General features: G+C 49.1%; 1 protein-coding gene across 2 annotated transcripts in view; it reads left to right on the top strand.

Annotated features, from left to right (window-relative positions):
- The window catches only part of LOC111853672 (uncharacterized), a 34,056-nt gene extending 11,373 nt beyond the window's left edge, over positions 1-22,683 (top strand). For both annotated transcript variants that reach the window (XM_023830858.2, XM_023830857.2), the window contains exon 7: positions 20,557-22,683. In XM_023830858.2, the coding sequence (XP_023686626.1) occupies positions 20,557-20,724 (168 nt within the window). In that variant the 3' untranslated portion in view covers positions 20,725-22,683. The remainder of the gene's footprint in view (positions 1-20,556) is intronic.
- The last annotated feature ends 445 nt before the right edge of the window (positions 22,684-23,128 follow it).

The following is a 23,128-nucleotide window of genomic DNA, read 5'->3' as shown; positions in this document are numbered from 1 at the left end:
TAACATAAATGATCCATTTTTTAATTCTAGCGGAGTAGCATTTAGTCTGTAGCATGGCCTGGCGCCCTTCTACACCGTCCGGTGTGGTTAGCCGACATGCACCCACCCCTTAATTATGCAGCGTGTTTACTGTGTCCATTTAGTGACTACACGGCCCCCGGGTCCGTAAGAGGCAGCTGCTGGGGGCAGCTTAAGAGAGCCCCAGACACCCGATAGCTCCCCGGGTGCAATTCAGCCCCGCAGACAAGACGGGCGAGCTTTTGATCCGCTGCTGGCAAAAAGACACGGGCGGGCAATCCGGGCCGGCGTCTGGCCGCATGGCGGGTCAGAACTGAAGGGTAGTCAGGCCACGTCCTGAGGACGGAAGCTTCCACTCAGGTTAGCTGGAGATTAAGGGTTTGTTATGAAGGTAGCATAGGGGAGCAGAGGCTTTCTCACGTTGGCACGGCCTGTGTGTCTCTGCTACAGTCTCTGAGCTGGATAATAAACACAGACCAACAGGATCACAGGGTGGCTCAGCCGTCAGCACTCTAGGGTAACCCTTCTGGAATTTTCCAGCTCTGTAATTGTGAAGCTGGCGTGACCTTCCTTCGATAGTCCAGAAATAGGAAGTTAGATGAACTGCTGTCCCTAAATTGCCCTGAGTGTGAGCGGTGCTGCTCCAAACTCACTCTAGGCAAGCTTCACCTCTACTCCGTCAGGAGATGCCTCTCCAGGTGGCCGTCTATAGCTGTTTACACACATGAACTCCGGATATTGTTCTGAGAATCAGGTATGGACATCTTCTGGGGTGAACTTTCACACTTGGCACATAACCGGACAGACCTACTGGAAATACTTCCGTTGGTTTAGACGAAGGGTGTAACTTTGGAAGAGAATGCAGGAGACAGGACATGACACAGAAAGTACGCTACAGAAATCACAGTGTTTTGTTTACAGCACATTGGGGGTGTTTTGCTGTTCACCTGTGCCTTAGTTCGCATTACACTGCGGTCATATAGCCGGTTTGCAATCTGACCATCTCATCGTTCCTTGAATCTGTTGGATGATTTCGGCGCCGGCCCTTACTGACAGAATTTTTCGGCTGTTTGTATTCTTACATTTTTGTGCCAGTTGCATGACAGAAACATCATCAATATGCCCACTCGCTACTGACGAATTCTCCGGGAAATTTCCTGCTCCATTCACATTTGGGGGTCAGTCAGAAATGATCTGGACCTGATAGGGAGCTAGCAGGGTAAAATCCGTTAAATGTCCGGTACGTTTTTCGGACATTTGCATTCACACATACAGCTTCTCCAAGTAGTGTCTAGAAAAGTCCGGGGGGTCACTGAGTGTGTGACCGCGTGCTTAGTGACGTCCCATCATGCCTTGCAGCCCATGTTCCCAGGACTGGCTCCTGCATCACATGACCCTGTCCTGATTACAGAGTGATTTAAAGAGATTATGGCCGGGATGTGTGGCCCGGGGCAATCTGAATGTAGAGAGTGAGAGACCGGATCGAGCCGTGATTAATTCATCGCCATGATTACGCAGAGAGCCTTGGAACAGCTTTAATCGGTTTCCGTGGATCGCAGATTAATCAGCGCTGATGCTTCTCAGTGCTCCTCCCCCCCCCCCCCCCCCGAGGCATGTGCACGCCAGGGCATGGTGGTGATGAGGACCCCCTTACAGGAGGGCACGGGGGATCAGTCGGTATGGAGGGCAGTCGGGAATCTATAATTAATCAACTGGTATCATATCTCATTCAAAGGTACAATAGCTGAACCCTTCCTTGGCACTGGCCTCCTTTTGGTCCCTCCTAGTGGGCTGTGCCACGCCCCCTTAATTTCCTGCTTTCTCCAGCCATTGGCTGCCATTAGCCGCAGGCCTTCTGTGATTGGTTAAAGCTACTGTCTGTTTTCCTAGTATGAGCCTATGCTGAATCTAACTCCAGAACATGGCTCATTATCACACCGGCCATCCTCGTCCTCACCCACCTGGGCGGCCCCCACATCCCTATATGGGCCCCCTCTCGCCCTCACATTCCTTTTTCTATCTCAGACCACGATGCTTGGAAGTTAGTGGACTAAGAAGATGTGAAGATCTTTGCAGGTCCTCTCTTGGGATGCAAGCCATGGTCACTAAGTAGCTCTCCTCTCCCACTGGCAGCACCACCCTACGGTTCAATACAGGTCCGTGTCATGCAATAAACCCCCCCCCCCCCATCGACACCCTGGTGGTAATCAAAGCCAAGCTGAATGCCACACTCCTCTACTGTGACCTCTGCAGCGACTTTGAGCGCTGAGAAGGACAGTGATGACTCAGACCTTCCCTCCGGAACTGGCCTTGGTGGCGGGTGTGTATATGGGGGGGGAGTGGGGGGGGGGGGCATGCCAGCAGACTGTCTGCCTCCAGTCTGTGAACCTGAATCGGTGTTGTGGGTCGGCGTGGCCACAGAGATCCCCCCCCACCCCCAGCCTGTTGAGTCCATCTGTCGGCCCACGATTAAATGTGGCACCTGAAGCGGATCGATTTTAAATTCATCGAAAGAATGTCCCAGATCTTCCTTTCCCATCGGAGGGAGAGCCACCCCCCATCGCTCTTCTCGGGGGCCGGGAGGGGGGGGGGGCACACTGGCTTTCCACCATGCTGGATTATTACTGGCCCCCGGGGGACGCCTCTGGCTGCCCGCGGAGGCACCGCGCAGAAACGAAACACCGTGGTAAAACGGTACCCGCAACATCAACATCCTGAGGCTAATCAGAGCCGCCTAATGGCCCTTAATTGGGTGCCAGAAGAGCGACGGGTCCCCACTGGGGAAACCTGAGCGTGCCGCTCACTAAAACGCTGTTAATTTACCGTAAGATCAGTGCGGCGGAAAAAAAAAAACAGGACAGACGAACGGCTCAGTGGATTCGTCTGCAGCGGATTCGTCTGGCTTGTTTTGCTTACTGCCCCCTCTTTTCCCCTTTGAATATCCTAGCAGCTACCGTCTCGGTAGAAATGGACCAGGTCGGGTGGACGGCGCTGCCCACTGAATGGAAAAGGGTACCAGGGTCGTGACATAAAGTGCCTTTAATTAATCTAATTGCACAAAAGAGAGGGAGGAGGAGGAGGGGCGGGGGGGGGGGGGGGGACACTGTTTACTGCCCCAGAGTGCGGAGATGATGCCAGACCGAGGCTTTTATATGTATTTTCTGTGTCCCTTTGTCAGGTCTTCAAGAGGGGTGGGGGGGGGGTGGTGGGAGAGTTGAGCCATTTTCAGAACGGGAGAGGAAATCATTTTCAGTAAGAACACAATGTGCCTGTTCGAATTACCGTGTGCAGAAGCATTAAGCGGCGCAGATCTGATACAAAATGTAAAAATTAAATAACCCCCCCACCACTTCCTTTGTAGTGGTTTAACCTGTGTGGCAGCCATTTGTGGGACAAAACCGCATTATTTCATTAGATGTTGATATTTATTTATTGGACTGAAAGCGTTTGGGGGCCCCCGGATTAAATCTGATGCACTTTTGCATTCGGTGTCATCTACATTTAATTGTTTAGCGAGGACATGGAGGAACATGATTTTAATCATGGCTTAAATGACATGCCAGTTGAGAAGGTTGTAAAAGGTAAATAAATGTCTGAGAAATGTGTGGGCGGGGCCTGTTTGTTTGTGGTTTAATCCACTTTTCAGCGTCAGCCTGTGTGTTATGAGCAGTTTCTCCCCTTTTTTTAATCGCAGACACGCTGCCAAATCTGTCTCTGCGTGAAACCGGCCTTGCAAAGGGCTTGCAGACCAGGTTTCTGGTTTAGACGCTGTGTTTAAGGCGATGGGCCTCGCTGATGATAAGACACTTTAATGTTTACTGGGATTAGCTGCGCAAATATCGCAGATTGTATCATCCTAAAAGGCTGCTCGGTTAGGCACTACGGCGCTATAGCATGAAATGTTTGAATCCCAGCCGGGCTCTGAGATTATATGCTGTCCTGAGATTATATGCTGTCCTGCAGCGAGGCTTCTGGTAAGCCTGTACTGGATAAGAAGTCGGCAGATGAATGGATGGATGGATAAATGGCAATGCCTTTTTGATGATGATGGTGACGATGATCATCATGATGATAATGGCATAGTTAAATAGTTAAATTGCTGGCAATTCCAAACGAACTGCAGGGAGTGACAAATCCTTCAGGGTTCTGGAATAGGTGAAGAAATGTTCTTGATGGTCTCCATGTGTCTCCAGTACTTGGTGGACACTAGTGTTTCAGCTGAATTCTCCCCATTGACCCGCTTTCCAGGTTTTTCGCTTGTCAGCTATTGATTACTGGGCTCACAGACTTACTGTCGCAAAACAATTAAGAGTCCTATAGAGCGTATGTGGGCCCCACTGTTAATTTTTGTTTAGATCATTATGTTTTTGACGGGTGGGAATCATTAGCGCCCCCATACCCTGGGGCGGGGGGTAGAGTGATTCTGCAGTGTTCAGTTCTTTCCAGCCTTTGGGGGTTTCGTAGCTCCTCTGATTGCAGTGGGCCTGTGTTTAGATGGTTTTATCTATTTACAGAAGAGTCTCTACTTCCATTGTTTTGCATTCATTGCTGATACCAGTCACCTGTTCTGCTAAGTCGTCTATTCTCAGACAAACGTGATGCTGGTCCATCACAGGCAACCCCACACACACATCAGCCATGAGTTTTTGCATCGTATTTCTCTCACAGACGCTCCAAAGCAACAAACGTTATTGAGAAAAAGCAGAGCCAGTCAATCCTTAAAGCAAATTGTGGTTTAACGGTCTTCCTCCCAACTATGGAATCAACAACTTTCCAATCATAGGACTTGCATCCTAATCTGTGCCACACAGTTTGGGTGGCAAGAGAGCCAAACAGGTGCAAGGATATATAAACTCCATACAAACACAGGAGGAAGGATTTGAACCCTCAACCCTTGGGATATGAGACCACAGTATTAACCCTTGAGCTGCCAGGGAATATGTAATGCCTTATGTGACACAGCAGGTACACAGATACTGCAGCGCCGCTGGTCTGGTCCTCGCCCCACCCTGATTCTCCTATATTGCATGGTTGGGGGGGGGGGGGGGGTTGTTTTGGCTCCTGGGTGCTGTGGCAAGGTGTCCTGAGGAAATTGGAGAGGAATCACGGGGATTTCGGGGGAGCGGCCAGGTACAGATCGCATTAATTATCATTTCAGGAGCGTTCGTTTTAATTGGAATGAATAAATAGACTGAGGTAGAGGGAATGGAGGAATTAGGGTCGGATAGCCAAATCAATGTCCTGGACCTGGGGGGGGGGGGTTTGGGTGCTGCGGGAGTCCCAGGAAAGGCCCAGAAAAGAGACAGAGTGGGCAGCCTCCAGACATCAATCCGCTGGGCGCTTTTGTTCAAGCCGAAGTCTCCGGGGCTTTGGGTCACGTTGGCTGCCGTCTGCCCGCGCCCTTCTGTCTGCGGAGACTCCGGACGTCGATACCGCAGACGCGGAACATGCCGGCACTCGATCTGGCCGCCAAGACGCCGGCAGCGCTGAGGCTTCGCCGCGGTTCCCGTGTCAGCGAGGCTTCAGCCGGAAGTAGCCGATGCCGGGACGATCGAGGCGAACGGCCCCAATTGCATTTTATAGTAAATATAGTGAATATTGGAAACTTCCATTAGCTCTGTACTCCCTGTGTATCATACACTCAAATGAGCATTTTCAGTTTTCCATGGATATAAGACCCAGGGAGTCACAATGTACCCCCCACCCAAAAAAAAAATTATTTGGTTCATTCATCCCCCAATAAATAAACCTTGGTATTTAAATTCAGTTTTGTTCCCTTCAGCACCAAACTTTCTCCTACTGCCTAATGCTCTTCTGTTCCAGGGCCAGTCCTTGGTGGTCTGGCACCCTAAGCCCCTACCCCAGAGCAGAAGACAAACAAATTTTGTCAATTCATTTAAATTAAAAACATTCCAGTAGCACCAGTCTGCACACATATTTGCGTGTATGCAAGAGTTTTATTACCTTGTAAACAGTCTGTAGGGTTTGCAAACTGCATCGATGCTTTTGATGCAGCTAATTTTAGGTTTATAATGGAATAATATAGATTTGCCGATTTCTTTCGTGAGTCTGAAAATATGAGTGTCATGCCGGGTGCCTGAGAGCTGGCAGCTCTGGGGTATGTGACTGTTAGCAAACTAGCTCACGTTATAACTGTAATATCATGGAATGCAACCAGAGGTATTACTTCTGATTTTTTTCACTCACTCTTCTGCTTCCCTTAGTCAAAAGGAGCCCTAGACAATCACCTATCTCACCTACAGGGCGGGCTGTCCCTGTCCTATCGATTGCCATAAATTTCAAATCCTACTCAGACATTCATGTTAGCTAAAACATATAGATATACAGATATCCATCCATCTTCCATGACAGTCTTCTATCTTTTATCCAATACAAAGTCATATTGGGTCAGGAAGCTTAGAGTATATGGCAGGGGTCACATGGGATGGGATGCCAGTCTTGAGGAGGGCATTGATGTAAATAAATCCATCCCTCAGTCTTCTTTACATGGTGACAGGGAGCCTGGAGTCGCTTCCTGCATGGGGACACCCAGCATGGGAAGCCAGTCCTTCACAGGGACAACGAATAATTTGTGTATTATTGACACTGCTTCAGGGAGCCCCAGCTTGTGGTACAGCGCCTTGTTAGGGCATGCAGGTGAAACTGAGAGATGTTGGCTGGATTTTGTACCTCTTGTCAGGGTAGCCCATGGCAAACAGGTCCCAACAGAGGTGCCAGACAAAACCAGCCACCTATATTATTGGCTGGCAGTGAGCCGACGGTCATTGTGGTGACAACGACAAGGGCCCTATTTCAGACTGTGTGGAAGAATGCGACGGTAATTCACTGGAGGACCATACCGAGAAGGTCTTACGGATGGAGATGCTGAGCCAAGTATAGGGTGGGAAGATGGGTCCTAAGTTTGGGACGACACTCAACATCAACAGGAAGATCTTTGGAGTGGGATTGGTGTTGGAGTTGGATCAACGCCTTTCGGATGTCCAGCTACTACTGTTGCCATGACTGAAAGAACATTTGAAGCTGCAAAGACAGACTAAGCCTGAAGCCCCAGACAGAACATCCTGCCAGAGCCAACATCTACTTTATGGCACCTAATAATAATAATAATAATTGAAGGAGCCCCGCGTGTTTACATTCATATAGTGAACGCCATAGAAGAAATCTGATTGGGCAAAGATATGGTGTGGATCTTCTCCGGAAGGTTCAGGACCGTTCCAGACACCTGCAGGCGTAGCTGCGTTTCAGGAGCGGCTGTGAGCCCGTATTGCGTCGCTCGAAACCCGAGTCCATTATCCAGGTGCTGTCTTGGATTCGCTTTCCACTGTAATGAACATCTTTATGGATGCACCGGTTCTGCTCAGCGCGAGTCTGGCATGTTGCCGCGGCATCGAGAAAGGGGCCGATTTATCAGCTGCGCCGTAGCCCATCTGTTGCGCAGAATTACAGATAAACCAGTTAGCGGACACTTTACCCCATTGTCTCTTGTTTTGTTAATCACTCGTAATAACATCCCGCATCAATATGGTCTTTAAACCCGATTTCAGAGTTAATGGAATAAGAGGGGCCTCGCTCGCCGAGTGCGGTGGGGTAACGTCGTTAGAAATGTTTGCTAAGGACAAATTAAATCAGCCATAAATTGCGCTCTCGGCTCGACCAGAAAACCCAGCCTCATTCAGGAGACCGGGACTCATTTTTTAACCTCTCACAGAAAATGCACTTAAACAGATTAAAATAAAGTAGGGACTACGCGAATGGATGTAAACCATAATTGCCGCTGTCCTAATGGCTTCCTGTTAGCTGCGGCTGGTGGTCGGCAGAGCTATTTTGGAGTTAACTAGTGATCAAGGTCATAGCTTTGAGCAACCTGCGGGCTTAACTGAATTGTACATGTCAACGAAATGCAGAGTACTTCCCATGATTGCCTGCTCTGTGGAAGCAGGTACCCCCCCCACACACACACACCTGCCCTCTCCCCTCAGTAGGGGTGGGGCCGTGCTACTTGTTGTCTTTACCTTCAGCAAAGTGGCCCACTGAGGCATATAGATCTCAGCCAAAATGGCAAAGTCCACCCCAAACATAGCTGCAGATCCGTGCCTGGGGGCATTTTATTAGACATAGACAGAGACTGTCACAGCTCTGAGGCTTCTTATTGGACATGGACAGGGACTGTCGCAGCTCTGAGGCTCCTTATTGGACATGGACTGGGACTGTCACAGCTCTGAGCCTCCTTATTGGACATGGATAGGGACTGTCGCAGCTCTGAATCTCCTTATTGGACATGGACAGGGACTGTCGCAGCTCTGAGGCTCCTTATTGGACATGGACTGGGACTGTCACAGCTCTGAGCCTCCTTATTGGACATGGACAGGGACTGTCGCAGCTCTGAGGCTCCTTATTGGACATGGACAGGGACTGTCGCAGCTCTGAGGCTCCTTATTGGACATGGACAGGGACTGTCGCAGCTCTGAGGCTCCTTATTGGACATGGACAGGGACTGTCGCAGCTCTGAGGCTCCTTATTGGACATGGACTGGGACTGTCACAGCTCTGAGCCTCCTTATTGGACATGGACGGGGACTGTCACAGCTCTGAGCCTCCTTATTGACTCTCGGCCCTGAAGCTTCCTATTGGACATGGGCAGGGACTGTCGCAGCTCTGAGGCTCCTTATTGGACATGGACAGGGACTGTCGCAGCTCTGAGGCTCCTTATTGGACATGGACTGGGACTGTCACAGCTCTGAGCCTCCTTATTGGACATGGACTGGGACTGTCACAGCTCTGAGCCTCCTTATTGACTCTCGGCCCTGAAGCTTCCTATTGGACATGGGCAGGGACTTTCTCAGGCTTTTTATTGGACACAGGCAGACACAGTCTTATATTCTGCTTATTGGACATCGACAAGCACATACTAATCTAGAGACAACTTCTATAATAGAATAATCTATTACAGTCTTTAGTGACTTTTTTATTCTCCAAGCACATTCACTATAAAGATTCCCATCCTTCAGAAGCAGTCTTTGTACTGTTGCAATTCATCATTCTCAGTCATTGTCCGGCATGAGCAATCAGGCCACATTGTGTAATGAATTGTCTTATTTATCTGTCCCTTTTTCTGCACACTGGTCCGCTGGTTTCATTTGTAGTCTGCAGCCACTTTAAACTTCTACTGAGGTTAGTGGTTATTGATGCATATTATCAGTATGGTGCAATGCAAAAAAAATGGAAATCATGGAAAATAATTCACATTGCTAAAGTAGTTTTAAACCACTCGGGATGAAGAACATTGGCAGAAATTTAGCCCAAATATTCTAAGGAAAAAGAATCCATCAATACTCAATATCTGTGTCAGCAGTCAATATCCCACAAAGTACTCGTCCTTTTCATCCGCCCACATCAATACGAGACATTTCAGTCCCACGTGCTGGCGGTCATTGTCCATCGACTGAGGGGTCCATCGTTCTGAAAATCCCAGTACGTTCTGAAATTTTCATTCTTAAAAGACAGCTATCTCCAGGGCTGGACCGGGATTCAGACTTTGGGGTCCCCCGTAGCCCCATGGTAAATTATGCCTTGCACGGAGGGGGGTGGATTTTGCTGGCCCAGAAACCCATCGCCCCACCAGGAACATGTCCCATATGTCAGCTGGCCCATCCAGCCCTGGCTACCTCCTGAACATTAGCGGTGTTCAGTCTTTATTTCATAATATGGAAGGTAATTAGATGTGCAGATTCTTGTGAAATACTTTGGGATATTTTTGTGGATATATTTTTGTTATCTACCTGCCATTGTCTACAATAGTGTTTCTCAAATCAGAGAAACCCCAGACGGTCCATGTTTTTGCTTCCTCCCAATTCCCTGAGAGTCGGGAGGGAACAAAAACGTGGACCACTGGGCATCCCCGAGGACTGGTTTGAGAAACACTGGTCTACAAGACACTGTTAAAAACAAAGAACATAAAAATAACTTACAGTAAATTCAGTTTGCTAAAGAACATTGTAAGATATGAGTGATGTTGAGTGCAGATTCTCAGCTGTGGACGTGAGAAATGGCAGATTAACATTTCCCGCTGACATCAGCACGGACACTCAGGTGCTACTGATGTCACTAACTGTTACTGTATTTATCCCAAGGGGGGGCAAGGTGGGGCCCTGATGTTTGCTGGAGTCTGAGGCCGTAGCCTAGGATAGCCTGTGTCAAGGGTTCTAGACTACGGTCTGGATATGGACTGAGCTGCAAGTTAATCCAGACCTAGGAGATAATGCACCTTATGAATCAATGTTTAATGTACAAAGGCTTAACGTGGTTTGACGTACAAAAATACAATGCAGAACCACCAGACTTCAGACACACACATAGAACCCATCATAATACCCCCCCATCATCATAGATGATCAGCATGTGCTAAAACGTACCCATTATTATTACATATTGATTGTCTACATCAAAGGTTATTGTTAATTCATTAAGTTATATTAAATTTACGAAATGTTGTTTTGTTATTGATCATTGTTCCGGACCTCTGACTTTGAACAAAAATCTGAGGTGGACCTTTGATTAAAAAGTTTGAGTACCGATGGCCTAAGCATTAAGACGGCACTGGACACAGGGAACCATGTGGAACAGCGTTTTACTGGAAGTCCACTGTAGAGTCACCTCTCTGCGTATACGCCATGTCCACGCGGTGAGGGTCCGTGCCCATCGGGATTGGTTCGCCACCCAGGTGCGCGCGCCCACCGATGGGGAGACTGACACGGGGCCGCCGGGCTCCGCGTGTGGCGGTGTGGGTTTCCACCCGACCTGGGTTCACGCTGTAACGTAGCACCTTTGGCTCGGGGATGTTTCACACCTTGTCTGGGGCTGACAGAAAGAGGACCCCCCCCCCCCCCTGGATTGAATGACAGGCGCACGGGCGATGACACGTCTTCCCCAAGTCGTAAAAGCCCCCCCCCCCACCACTATCCGTCGACAGCCCCAACCGTCAGTCACGGGCCCCACATGTCACCCGGGAGGAGACTGGGAGACAGGCCCTCTGGGGTTGTGCAGGGCGGGCAGGGGATGGCTACCTGGTGACATCAGAGGCCCCCCGCCAGCTCATATTTCTGCTTCAGACAGCTACAGATGTTAATAGCGGGGCAGGGGGACAGGGTCAACGTAAATACGAAAGGCAGTCCCACCTCCTTGTTAAAGAGACATGCACCGAATTTCCATCCGTTTCACTGTCGCTTTTCCTGAGTGCCGTTATGGGGGCCCAGACCTTTTCCCAGGAAGCACGGGGCAGGAGAACATCCGGGTGGGGTGCCAGGCTGTTGGGGGCGTAGGCACAATCACCCCGAGTGCTGGAGAACGCTGGAGTTCCCGCAGGAAGCCCGTGTGACGTAGGGAGAACATGCAAACACACGTACAAAGGAGAGGCGGGATTCTAACTCCAACCATCGCGGTGTGAGCCGCCATAACAACCGACCATAACAACCGACCATAACAACCGACCGCATTCCAACATTCCTCTTAGTTAACCGGCAGCAAACATAAAGCCAAAAGTTGAATGATGTGGGGTAGACATTTGTGGTTAAAAACTTTTAGCATAATTATAGATAATAGAATGTTCCTTGGGATTCCTCAATGAATTATGTCCTTTGTACTGTAAATGCATATAATTATTATTTCTATTGTTATAGTTATTACTAGATCTAAAAAAATGCCCAATGTAACCTAAATCTTGCAGATAGACCAATTTTTAAATATAATAGAGATATGTTATTAGCCCCCATAAGGGAATTCTCTTTTTCACAAAACAGGTGAGTGCAAGCATGGGGGGGGGGGTGTCACAGCAAAGCACCACCTTGTGGTGTCCAGGGGGGGTTACAGGCTTTGCTTAAAGGCCCACAGACATCTGACTATTATGCCAAAGCCAGGCTTGAACCCATGACCACCCACTCACAAGCAGCAAGGGTTTAATCCCACTGAGCCACACGCCAGCAGGACAAAGGGGGCACGTTTCTAAACGTCTGCTTCAAAAATGACCTTAAAGTGGAATGTGTTTGAAAAAACTACAGATGCCAGTTTTAGGCAGTGAGATGAGGATCCGGGTTCGAATGTGATGGTGACGAGGTCAAGGACAACTAGCAGCGGGTGTTGATCGAAAGCATGGCGAGACGTCACCGCAGCCCACAGAAGGCGACGGCTGGAAGTGTGGCCAGTAGAAGGATCCAGAATATTAAAGCCATTTTTAGACATGAGCTCTGTACATTTTCTGGAGTCGCCCTTTCAGTGTCAGACAGCTACTAGAAATACTCCAGTTGGTTTAGATGAGGGGTTGGGACTTGGGTAGGCATGCAGGAGACGGGACATGACGCAAGAAGTATGCTGCGGAAATCGCAGTGTTTCGTTGCGCCATAGTTCGCATTACACCGCAGTCATGTAGCCGGTTTGCAATCTGACCGTCTCACCGTTCCTTGAATACATCGGATGATTTCGGCGCCGGCCCTTACTGACAGAATTTCTTTGCCTGTTTGTGTTCTTCCGTTTTTGTGCCAGTTGCATGACAGAAACATCATCAACATGCCCAATTCTTGGGAATATTTCTAGCTCCATTCACACTAGGGGGTCAATCGGAAATGATCTGGACTTTGTACTAGGGAACTAGCAGGGGAAAGTCCCTTAATCGTCTGATACTGTTTTGGACGTCAGCTCACACATACAGCCCCTCCAGGTAATGCCTGGAAAAGTTCAGGGTGGTGGGGCATGTTTGAAAGTGGTTTAAATCACAGATTAAGGTAACCTTCTCGACTGTGAATAGCGCCACCTGGTGGGGCAGCTGGGCTTGGGGGGTGGTGCAGATTTTCTAGAAGGTGGAACTGCTAGCGAAGGTGCGTGATGGCAGGTGAGATTTGTGATGCCTGCCCCCCCCCCCCCCCCCCCCCCCCCCCCCCCCTTCCTCCCTCCCTCCCTCAGGCTCTCAGGTGGGGCGGCATGTTGGTGAGGGATGTGTGACAGTAGATGAAAAACACGATGGAACGAGGTGTCACCCTGTAAAGGAGCATAATAAAGGTCTGTAGCTATACGTCAGGCAGGAAGGGCACGTTTACGGACCATAAAGGGGCCCCGCTCTCGTAGCCTAGAGCAAAGAACTCGGCGTGAACCTCCTCCTTGGATACGGCATCCGTCTGAGGCACTTAAACACATATAAAACCTGAGATGCGAGCATCTGCGCAGTAAAATAAATCTAGCGGGTGATGTCATGTTCCCGTCGCCCGGGGCGCGATTACAGCTGCCGCGATTTCCAAGGTAAATGATATTTGCATATTATCAGGAGCGGTCTGTGATTGGCCCCGCCCACCTGATGTAATGGGCGTGGCCAGTCGCCCCCACCGGCTAGGGTCGCCCTCGCTATCCCAGACCTGTCAGGCTGCAGTGCAGTACGGCCCAGTGTTGGGTTTCTGGTGTACCTGCAGGAAATGGGAAGCTCTCTTCATTCACAGTGGATGACTCTTTAACAGGCATGTCCTCGCCGCCATACCCCCCCCCCCCCCCCCACACGTGTGTTTGGTTCATTCCAGGCCCTTCCCTCCTGCCTCGAGGAATGATACCCAATAGCCCTAGTGAGGACCGCGCCTGGACCCCCCCTCTACGTTCCTGAGTGCGTTTATTGTCGTCTATGTGGATCAGAGCCAGGGGACGGTGTTTGTGTTATTGGGGGTTGGACATCGCCCTTGTAACAGCATCGATGTTCGTTGGCGCTTGGTGTGGCCCGTCAGCGTTTTCGGTTGACGATGGGTGGGGGTGGGGAAGACAGGTTGGGGCGGAATGGAGGAATCTGAGGAAATCCCCCGTGGGGGTGTGTGACCTGTGGGAAGCAGGGGGACTCCGACGGAGTGCCGGAATGAGTTTTCCTTTAGGAGACACTCTTCAAAGTCTTAAGCGGGGGGGGGCACTGCTAGAGATTTTGGAATTTGGGCCCCATGAAGGCATATCATACTGGTCCCCTAACCCAAACAGATCCAATTATGTTCCAAATTTTTTTGGGTCCCTGCCACTCAGGGGTCCTTGGGATCATCACAACTTTACCCCCCTTTGCGGCTCCCCTGTTCATATGTTACCAAATCCCACACTGACCCAGTACGCTACACTAGGCCTGAGCAGATCGACGACAACATACCAATTCCAGCAATTCAGAGTATTTTTGTATAGTATTATTTTGATACTGATGTGCTCTTCAGTGCGCCCTGCAATGGACTGGCATCCTATCCTGGCTGTCCCCTGTCAAGGATAGACTCCTGCCATAAGCCCCCCCCAATCCCCCCCCCCCCAGTGACCTTGTTCTGAAAAGTGTGGTTGGAATATGGATGGATGGATGGAACCATAATTTTTATATACTCAGTATCCCCGTGGCATGGACCCCAAAAAAATGTGTGTATTGTATATGTCATTCCAGCATAGTCACCCCAAAGCTTCGCGATTCTAGTCAAACTGGACTGGGAACATTATCAGGACGGATCAATCTGCTGTCCCCCCCAACACGCCTGGGAATGGCGACCTTACTTACCTTTACAGTCATTTTTTACAGCGAAAAGGACAATAACTGCAGTAAACCGCTGATAACGTAGACATTTCTTCTTCTGAACTGATGTGTCTCTCACACGTTGAATGTTTAATCTGTCCCCTTTCAGCAAAGGCCGCCCCCCCCCACAAGCGTATCCGTACATGATCTGGAGAGGAGAAGGCAAAGATTCTGTTTGTCGTTCACGTAGATATAGTTCATATTCGAAACCCGGATTCTGCAAACAAAGCCGGGAGAAAATTCTTAGTAGTGTGGGGGTGTTTTCAGACATTCGCTTCTGTAATGCTTAGGATGCTTCGTGTATTTGGTTTTACTTATTTGAGCATTAGAGCCGTGTTTTAGTGACAGATTAAATCACTTGTTTGGTCGTGTCTGTATCTCCAGGCCATGAGCGAAGACAAATCACATGCTAATGGTTTTATGGTTCTATAATAGTCCTGGTGAAGATTCCATGTTGCAGATAAGGTCTCTTGTCTTGGATCAGATATGCATGTGATATGTGGGCTGCGGGGGGGTGTAAAATATGAAAAGAAGATCTCCTCAGATGGACCCAATAAGCCGACATGTGCCAGAGATCAGGCTGCGCCTCCAGGTCCGGTCTGCGGAAAGTCCCCGTTTCCCGGGCCAAAGCCTGTCTCGCCTGTAATCCAGCCCGGACATCCACCCGGCGAGCCGCGGTTACTGAATACAGCCCCCCCGAGAACAGGAATGCGCTATCTCGATTTCACAGGGGGAGACAATGGTGCCTATGGGGTCCAAGACCGACCACGGTCCGCCAAAAGGGGGGGGGGGGGGGAACCTACAAACGAGGGAGGGCTTCGCGTCAGCGTTTGAGGGGCGAAGGTTGTCCTGGTGACAGGAGACAAGGCCTTTGAAAGAGGAGAAGTGATGTCTGAACTGTGTTGGGGGGCCGTATTCCTCTGCTGGGGGAAATCTCCCACACCTACATGCCTTTCATATCATATTTAATCATGGCATGTTTAAATTTGGGGGGTGGCACAGTGGCACTGTCGTCGAAGGCTCCACACTTGTAGAGTTCCTTTGTTCTCCCCGTGTTGTTGTGGGGATTCCTCTGGGTTCTCCAATCTCCCCCCATCAGTCCAAAAACATGCTGAAGTGAATCGGAGTTACCAGATTGTCCATGTGCGTGAATGGTGTGTGAGTGTGCCCTGCGATGGGTCGGTACCCCATCCTGGGTGGCTCCCTGCGTTGTGCCCTGCGATGGGTCGGTACCCCATCCTGGGTGGCTCCCTGCCTTGTGCCCTGCGATGGGTCGGTACCCCGTCCTGGGTGGCTCCCTGCCTTGTGCCCTGCGATGGGTCGGTACCCCGTCCTGGGTGGCTCTCTGCCTTGTGCCTGTAGCTTCTTGGTTAGGCTCCGGACCCCCCCCCCGCGACCCCGTATACGAGAAGCAGGTACAGAAAATGGATGAATGGATATTTAAATTTGGTGATGAGCTGACCAAAATCTAGAAGCAAGTTTGGTATTGCCAGATGTACGAGCATTACCACATAAACAAACAGTTCTATAGTTTCAAAGACGTGTGTATAAAGTAAAGTTATTACTGGGGTAATAAATAAATAATAAACAACACAATCGATGCAAATTCATAAGTATAGCAGGTGACATTAAAAAAAAAAAAAAAAAAAACAATAAATAAAATAGATAACAGGAAATAACGTCACCGGACACAGATTGACATTCAGCATTCGCAAGTGGAAGAGATTCACTGAAGGTAGAAAGAGAAAAGGGGGAAGGAGATTGTGTCAACTGTCAGCTGTAGGTTGAAATTATGTCAGAATGTGTCACCTGATTTAGTGACGCTTTCTGAAGGACTTGTGGCATCCCACTGAAATTCCAGATGTGTCACACAAAGTCCCACTGCATTTTCCCACATTGGTGTCTGATTTTTGTCAGGAGGACGTTGCACTGTCTTACAGTTTCGAGACGGTCTTTTAAGATCAGGGTGTCTTTGTCTCTCAGCCTGGTGTCACCGACAGCATCGGTGGCTGCTTTTTAGAGCCTCCCTTTCTGTGGAAAGGCACAAAGCTGAAGGATCTTCTGGAATTTACGTCTCGGAATTCAATTTATTTAGCGATGACAGCACCCCCTGTGGCCACAACCTCACTCTCCTATGTGAAGAGCTAGCTTTTTCCTTCTCTGAACCTATAGGGGGGGGGGGGATTTGGCCCCCGAGGCCTTTGATTTAATAGTCCGGATTGGCGTGTGATTTATGTAGGGTGTATTTATGTAGGGTAAGGTCCAGACTGCAGTGCCTGTTTTCTCAAGGTGTTCATCAATAATGGTCCCACGTAGACCGGCTCTTATAGTGCCTTCCGGGGAATTTTACGCCAGTACGTCACGTGCAGGGCACTGCTGGGTCCGGCGCGTCGCACCCACCCACCGATGGGCAATGCAGCTGAAGCAGATCACATTCCCTCACCACAAGCTTCGTGGCTGAAGCCTCAAACTAGTCCAGTTTAAGGAAAAATGTCAGGGTCAGCACCTGTTTGTCCCAGTCTTTCGTGTCTTCTCCCCGTTTGGCCAGCAGGTGTCGCTGGCCATCCTGTCCGCTCTGTTGTCAAAGTTTTTAATGTGTTTCTCCTGCTCCCCATATGGCTGCATGGCTCAATAAGCTGAGCATGTGGCTACTTATCAATCTGTCACTTGTGTGTTCAAATCCTGTCTCCTCTGTTTTTGTACTTTGTTGCCTAGTGGTTTTTGATAATTTTTTGGAAATGGCTGGTTTCTTGTAAATCGATCCTTCCATCTATCGGTGCTTGTCAATAGCCACCGACCCAGTTAGGCTGTCACTGACCGGGAGCCTGTTCCGGAAAGTTTAGGGATTGGACGACGGGCCTTCAGAAGGAACACAGACACACAATGGGCAAATTGCCATCAGAGTCACCGGTTCACGAGACAGCAGAATGGCCAGGAAAACCACCGGCCGTGTCAGCAAGGTCGGACACAAGCCAGTGGACGCAGGAGTTTGAGGCAGCGCCCTCGCCAAGGCAGCACACCGTCCAATCACGACCCCCTGCGGAGCAAGCGATAACTCAAAGCCGACAGAAGCGCCATACGCCTCGCTGGTGGTAAGGTCTGCAGTCTTGACGCCCGGGAGCTGACACAAGAACCCCCCCCCCCCCCCCCATACGTGGTCCCTCCCGTGCTGCTACCCCTGTGCCTCTCCACCCCTTCCTTATTAAACTGATCATGTGCAATTACGGGGAGGCAGAGTAGTTTTCCTCACCTCTCTCGCTTATCTGCCTTTTGATGTTTTGTTAGGTAATAAGGGCCTCCTGGGTCCCCACAATGACCCGCACAATGGACCGGGCCGTGGATTCTCACTGCTGCCTGTGGCCACTATTAACTAAAAGGCCCCGGCGATCCATCGAGTGCCGGAGATGAAAGAACAGAGCAAGTAATTCAAAAAACTGACCTCTTCTAAAATGAAGAAAATAGAACCATAAAAAGCCCCCGTGATATACTTTAATCCCCCCCCCAGCCTTCACCACCACCACCACCAGTGTTGCAAAATAAGGCATGCCGTAAAATAGCCCTTTTGAAATGGATGCGTCCAATTACCGCAGCGTCCAAATCTCATTAACGAACCTATTGTTCAGGCAAATACCCTGGTAGGGATGCATGGGGGGGGGCAGATAAGTGTACTGTGAAAGGCTGGTAACTGTGATGGCACTGGGGAGACCGGTTGCAGGTGTGAGATTTAAAAAAATGGGAGCTGAAAGTGGGGGCTGAAATTGCGATTCTAGCCACAGTCCCGGCAGACCTTGTTTATCCCCCGTCCTGCGAGTTTAACAGACGGGGTGGGGGGGAGCTGAGAGCGGCGGGATTGTCGCCACGGTGATGATTGCAATCGAACGGGATTTGTAATCGTGTACATGGGGGGGGGGGGGGGGTGTATGGTCCTAACATTCATTTGAGTTGGCGCTGCATAACATTCCTCCAGTTCTGAGTTATTAAATATCTAAATGAACAAGACGGGCCAAATAAGGCCTCCCGTTTAGTTCTGGTGGTTCTGAAGGATGCTTGGTGTTGTTTATTTGGATGAGACTGGCCCTTTAAATGACGGCATGATGCATTATTGGTTTGTAAAATTGCTCCTTGTGTTTGGAGCAACGAGACACAAAGCAGTTTCAGAGTCCCTCGTTATTAGCACCATGGTAATTATTTGGGTTGCACTCTGAAATTATGCCATCTTCCGGATAAACCGGTGTCAACGTAGATCCAGTCGTAATGTTGGATTGAGCTATTTATATTTGAGGCAGATCTTGAAAATGTGATGCGTTCTGCACGGAACCAACATATTTGCCTTTATTTTTTTCAAGAATGCTGGCGCTATCAGTATTAGCTATCACGAATGAGCAAGTTTTCAAAATTCTTTCAGTCCAATTTTTGTTGTTTTTGAGATGAGCTCACCAGTGATGTTAGCAATCACATTTGGTATATTTAGTATTTCTCTAAAGGTTTTTTTCAGTCTGAATAAATGCCCGCTGAGAAGCCCGTTTGATTGGCCGGAGACACGTGCCCCCCCACGCCCCATAACATTGCTAGTGCCGTTGTAGGCCAGCAAGGGTCAGAGCCCCAGCAGAACCCCAACACGATGGGTCAGGGCGGACACAACAGCTTGCACTCCCAGGGGGTAAAGGTTAAGGCCATGGGTTTCCACCGAGGTCTAGACCGAGGTCGGGGGGGTCTCATTCAGTGTCGTGACCCCGCTGACCTTTGCGGATCCACTGACAGAGGTTCACCGTCACCTACGCTCCAGAAGAAGGAGGACAGGGACACTGTGCAGGCCTGTTAGCCAGAGAACAAAAAAGAAAATCATGATCTCGTAGGCGATACATCAGTAGCAATATGGCAAGGTTACAAGGGAGGGGCATATGGGATCCGCTGTGGGGGGTGGCAGCGGGGGGGGCATTTCTGATACATTCTGTTACGTCTGAGCGCTCTGATGTCGTCTTATAACGGGAAGCTGTGTCCGATCGTGGAAATTCATCCGCCAATCATACTCTCCTACACACATTAATTTACAGCACTGTGTACATCTTGAGGGAGCGTGTTTGAGATTAACAGGAAAGCTTGGTGGAGGAAATCTGTCTGGAACTGAATGAGGTTTGGAGTCAGTGGTGCTGTCGTGCCCATAATCTGAGAAGCTGAACCTGAACTGCATCAGCGAAAGTATCTGGTGTTAGAAGCGGGTCACTCCGAAGAAGACAAGCTTACTAAAGAAATAAGTAGCCATTTATCCATCTGTTAGCCAAACTGCATATTTGTATTGAATGATTCATTGATTAAAATGAAACACTGTCCATGATTTTCTATTTAGAGGGGAAGTGATACATGAATATAATTAGAAGCAAATACAATATTGTACATTCAGCAGTATAACATTGTAATTCACTGTCCAGTGCTATACTACTCGCTATACTATGCTATGCTATACTATACTATACTATATTACACTACAGGGTTTCTCAACCCTGTCCTTGGGGACCTCCAAACAGTCCAGATTTTTACTCCTTCCCAGCACACCTGAATCAAACTGTCTGGGGGTCCATGAGAAGTGGGGTGAGAAACAGTGCTATACTATACTATACTATACTATACTATACGACAGGGGTCTCCAACTCCGGTCCTGGAGAGCTACTATCCAGTAAGTTTTCTACCCTACTTGCCTTTGGATGAGCCACACCTGGCTCTGGTATTTACCTGAGAACAGGTGTGGCTCATCAGAAGCCAGGTAGGATAGAAAACCGACTGGATAGTAGCTCTCCAGGACCGGAGTTGGAGACCCCTGCTATACGACATAGTGCTACATACTAGTATATACGGTAGTATACTGCTCAGTCTCTGTAGCTGCTTATACTACCTCTCCCACTAAAACGCAGTCAAGCGGTCATGTGACCGGTCATGTGACCCTGGGTTCTCTTCCTGGCGCAGGTGGCGGTGAGGATGTACCAGCGCGGGGGGCGGGGCAGGCTCATCAGGCACACGATTAGCACCGCCAGCATCCCCCAGGGCTCCCAGGTGGTGTTCCGCATCGAAGGCCAGGAAGCGGACGCCCACATCCCCGTCGACCAGATCCACAGCATCTCCCTCAGTGTCTGAGCTACGCCCCGTCCCATTCCCCCCCACCCCCGCCCCATTCAGAAACACGTGTCAGTCACACAAAGTCCTTCCCTAACCAGTTTGGCACTGAGCTGCTTGCAGTTCATTGGGTGCCTTTTACACACAACCGTAGCCAAAGCTTATAAGACCATGTTTACCCAGGCGCCTAAGCCTGTACCAGTGCATGCATTTACACGTATTTATTTACTGTCTTTGTCCAAAGTGCCATCAAAGTCCAGGTATCTTCATTGTCGTCTCTCTATGTGATGCAGTGGTCATACACTGACATGAAATTACATTTCATCATAGTGAAAATAAATCAATATAACAGAAATACATGTGACGTACTAAGACATGAGACAGTGATAGTATGTATTGAGTGGTTTTACTGGCGGTCTTGCTATATTGATGAGGAACGTCTCCCAAAATCACACTGATGACCATATGGCCTTTTATGAGGGCTCCTTTATTAAGGTTAAAAATGTGCACATGTTCTCAGTGATTGGTCACTTAATCCTTATCCCATTACTGTGCAAATTCAGGTTTTCCCTGTATAAATAATATGATTTATTTTACTGGTTTACTCTTTGACAGGGAGGTACACATTTTTTGTTTGTTCGTTTGTTCGTTCCTTCGTTTATTCATTAGTTCGTTTGTTTGGGTGTGTATTATCACCACGTCCAGTGTGGCCCTTGTCACTAGGATGTCACTGTCCTTTGTGTGGGGCCTTATCGTTCACAGGCCAGCATGCAGCTGTTTTACTGGGAAGCTCTGACTTATTTAAAAGTGTGTGTGTGTGTGTGTGTGTGTGTGTGCGCGCTTGTGTGCGGCTGCGTGTGTACGGGCTCACTGGTGGAGACGTGGCGCTTTACGGCTTCTGCGGCCACATTTTCTGCCGGCCCCTGCACAATGGCCACTCAGAGGACTGCATTAGCTGCTCACGGACTCCATTTACAGGGGCTAACATGGTCTCAAATGAAGTTATTCCCATCGGAACATCAGTGCCTTCAGCTATCTTGGGGAGGGAGAAAAAAGGCCCTTTTTTTAATACCCCGATCTGATCTCCTCGGAGAGAGCGGCCCGTCTACCTGAAACCGAATTATATTGTGCTCAAGCTCTTTTGTATGAATGTCTGTTTACAAATCTGCCTCCGAAATATGGGTCTGATGTCTATATTAGTGGTTCCATTCCAGGGGCTCTCAGAAGACCCCTTAATGAAAACAGTGCCGGCCCCCGGGGTGACCGAAACCTCCGGGGGGGCGTCCTGTCGCTTCGCGCCCTCTTTCTTTATTCGGACGTTCGCCGCCAATAGCCAGTGACTCGTCATGGAAACGAAAAGCCAGACATCATTTTGCCTGTCAGTAGGGACTTACAGTTGTCCTACCTGGATTGTTAAACCATTGCTGACTCATGATGGAAGTCAGACGTTGACTTCAAAATCAGAATCGGAATCTTTGTCGCCACACAACCACGACTGGTGGAAACTTGAGTTGGGACAGCTTGCTACCATTAGAGACACCGTGACGATGAACAGCTAACGACAAACAATTAGGGCAGAATCCAGACAGAAATTTGATGTATTGGGTGTATTCTAGGGGTGCTCTAAGTTTTTCCTGCAGGGCTATTTTCGTTCTGGCCATAATGGTTATGTTTTGGGTAAATGGTAATGTTTTGAAAAAATAGAATAGAAAAACATAATTGTGACAGTTCAGGGACTCCTAGCACTGGTGTAAATGCTACAGATAGTGTTTCTGTGTTGGATTTTCAGTTTTGTGTGTGTTTTTTTCTGCCTGCCCAGGACGGGCCATCACTCTGTCCTGACCTCAAGCCTTGTTCACTTTATTCACACTGTTAATTTGAGCTTGAACCAGCCACGTGCTGCATTGTGTTGCTGGCATGACTGTACTCAATGGTGTTCCAATAAACTTGAAGGGTGACAGCTGGGAGAAGACATCTTGACAGCTTTTGTTATGGTGCACGAATTCTGAGAGCAGAAGTGCGACGGAGCACGGAATTCTGGGACCTACAACTTTTCCGATGATCCTAAATCAATCCGATTCGCACACCGGACGGTTTTTCTTCCGTGCCGCTGTTCGGTCTGTGAGGTTTGCAGCTGTTTGATTGCTGGCGTGAAATTCTTGGAAGGTGATTTGGAGTAACACACATGAACTGTGCTCAGGTTCTGCCTCTAAACCTCAGACTCAATTTTGAGTCACTTACCACCACCGGGAAAAAAGGCAAGGATGTTTTTCAGCTTTTAAAGCATGCCCCCCCCCCCCATTTGCAAAAGTCCTGAAAACTAGAGACTCTACACCACCCCGTCAGAAAAAGTCTTCAGCTTTTGAAACCATGTGTGTGAGAAGCATGTTAGGTGGGGGGGGGGGGGGGGGGGGGTTCACAGTGT

This window comes from Paramormyrops kingsleyae, chromosome 20, assembly GCF_048594095.1.
Source record: "Paramormyrops kingsleyae isolate MSU_618 chromosome 20, PKINGS_0.4, whole genome shotgun sequence".
Lineage (NCBI taxonomy): Eukaryota > Metazoa > Chordata > Actinopteri > Osteoglossiformes > Mormyridae > Paramormyrops > Paramormyrops kingsleyae.
The sequence above is the reverse complement of the archived record's forward strand: the minus strand, read 5'-3'. Positions and strand labels throughout refer to the sequence as shown.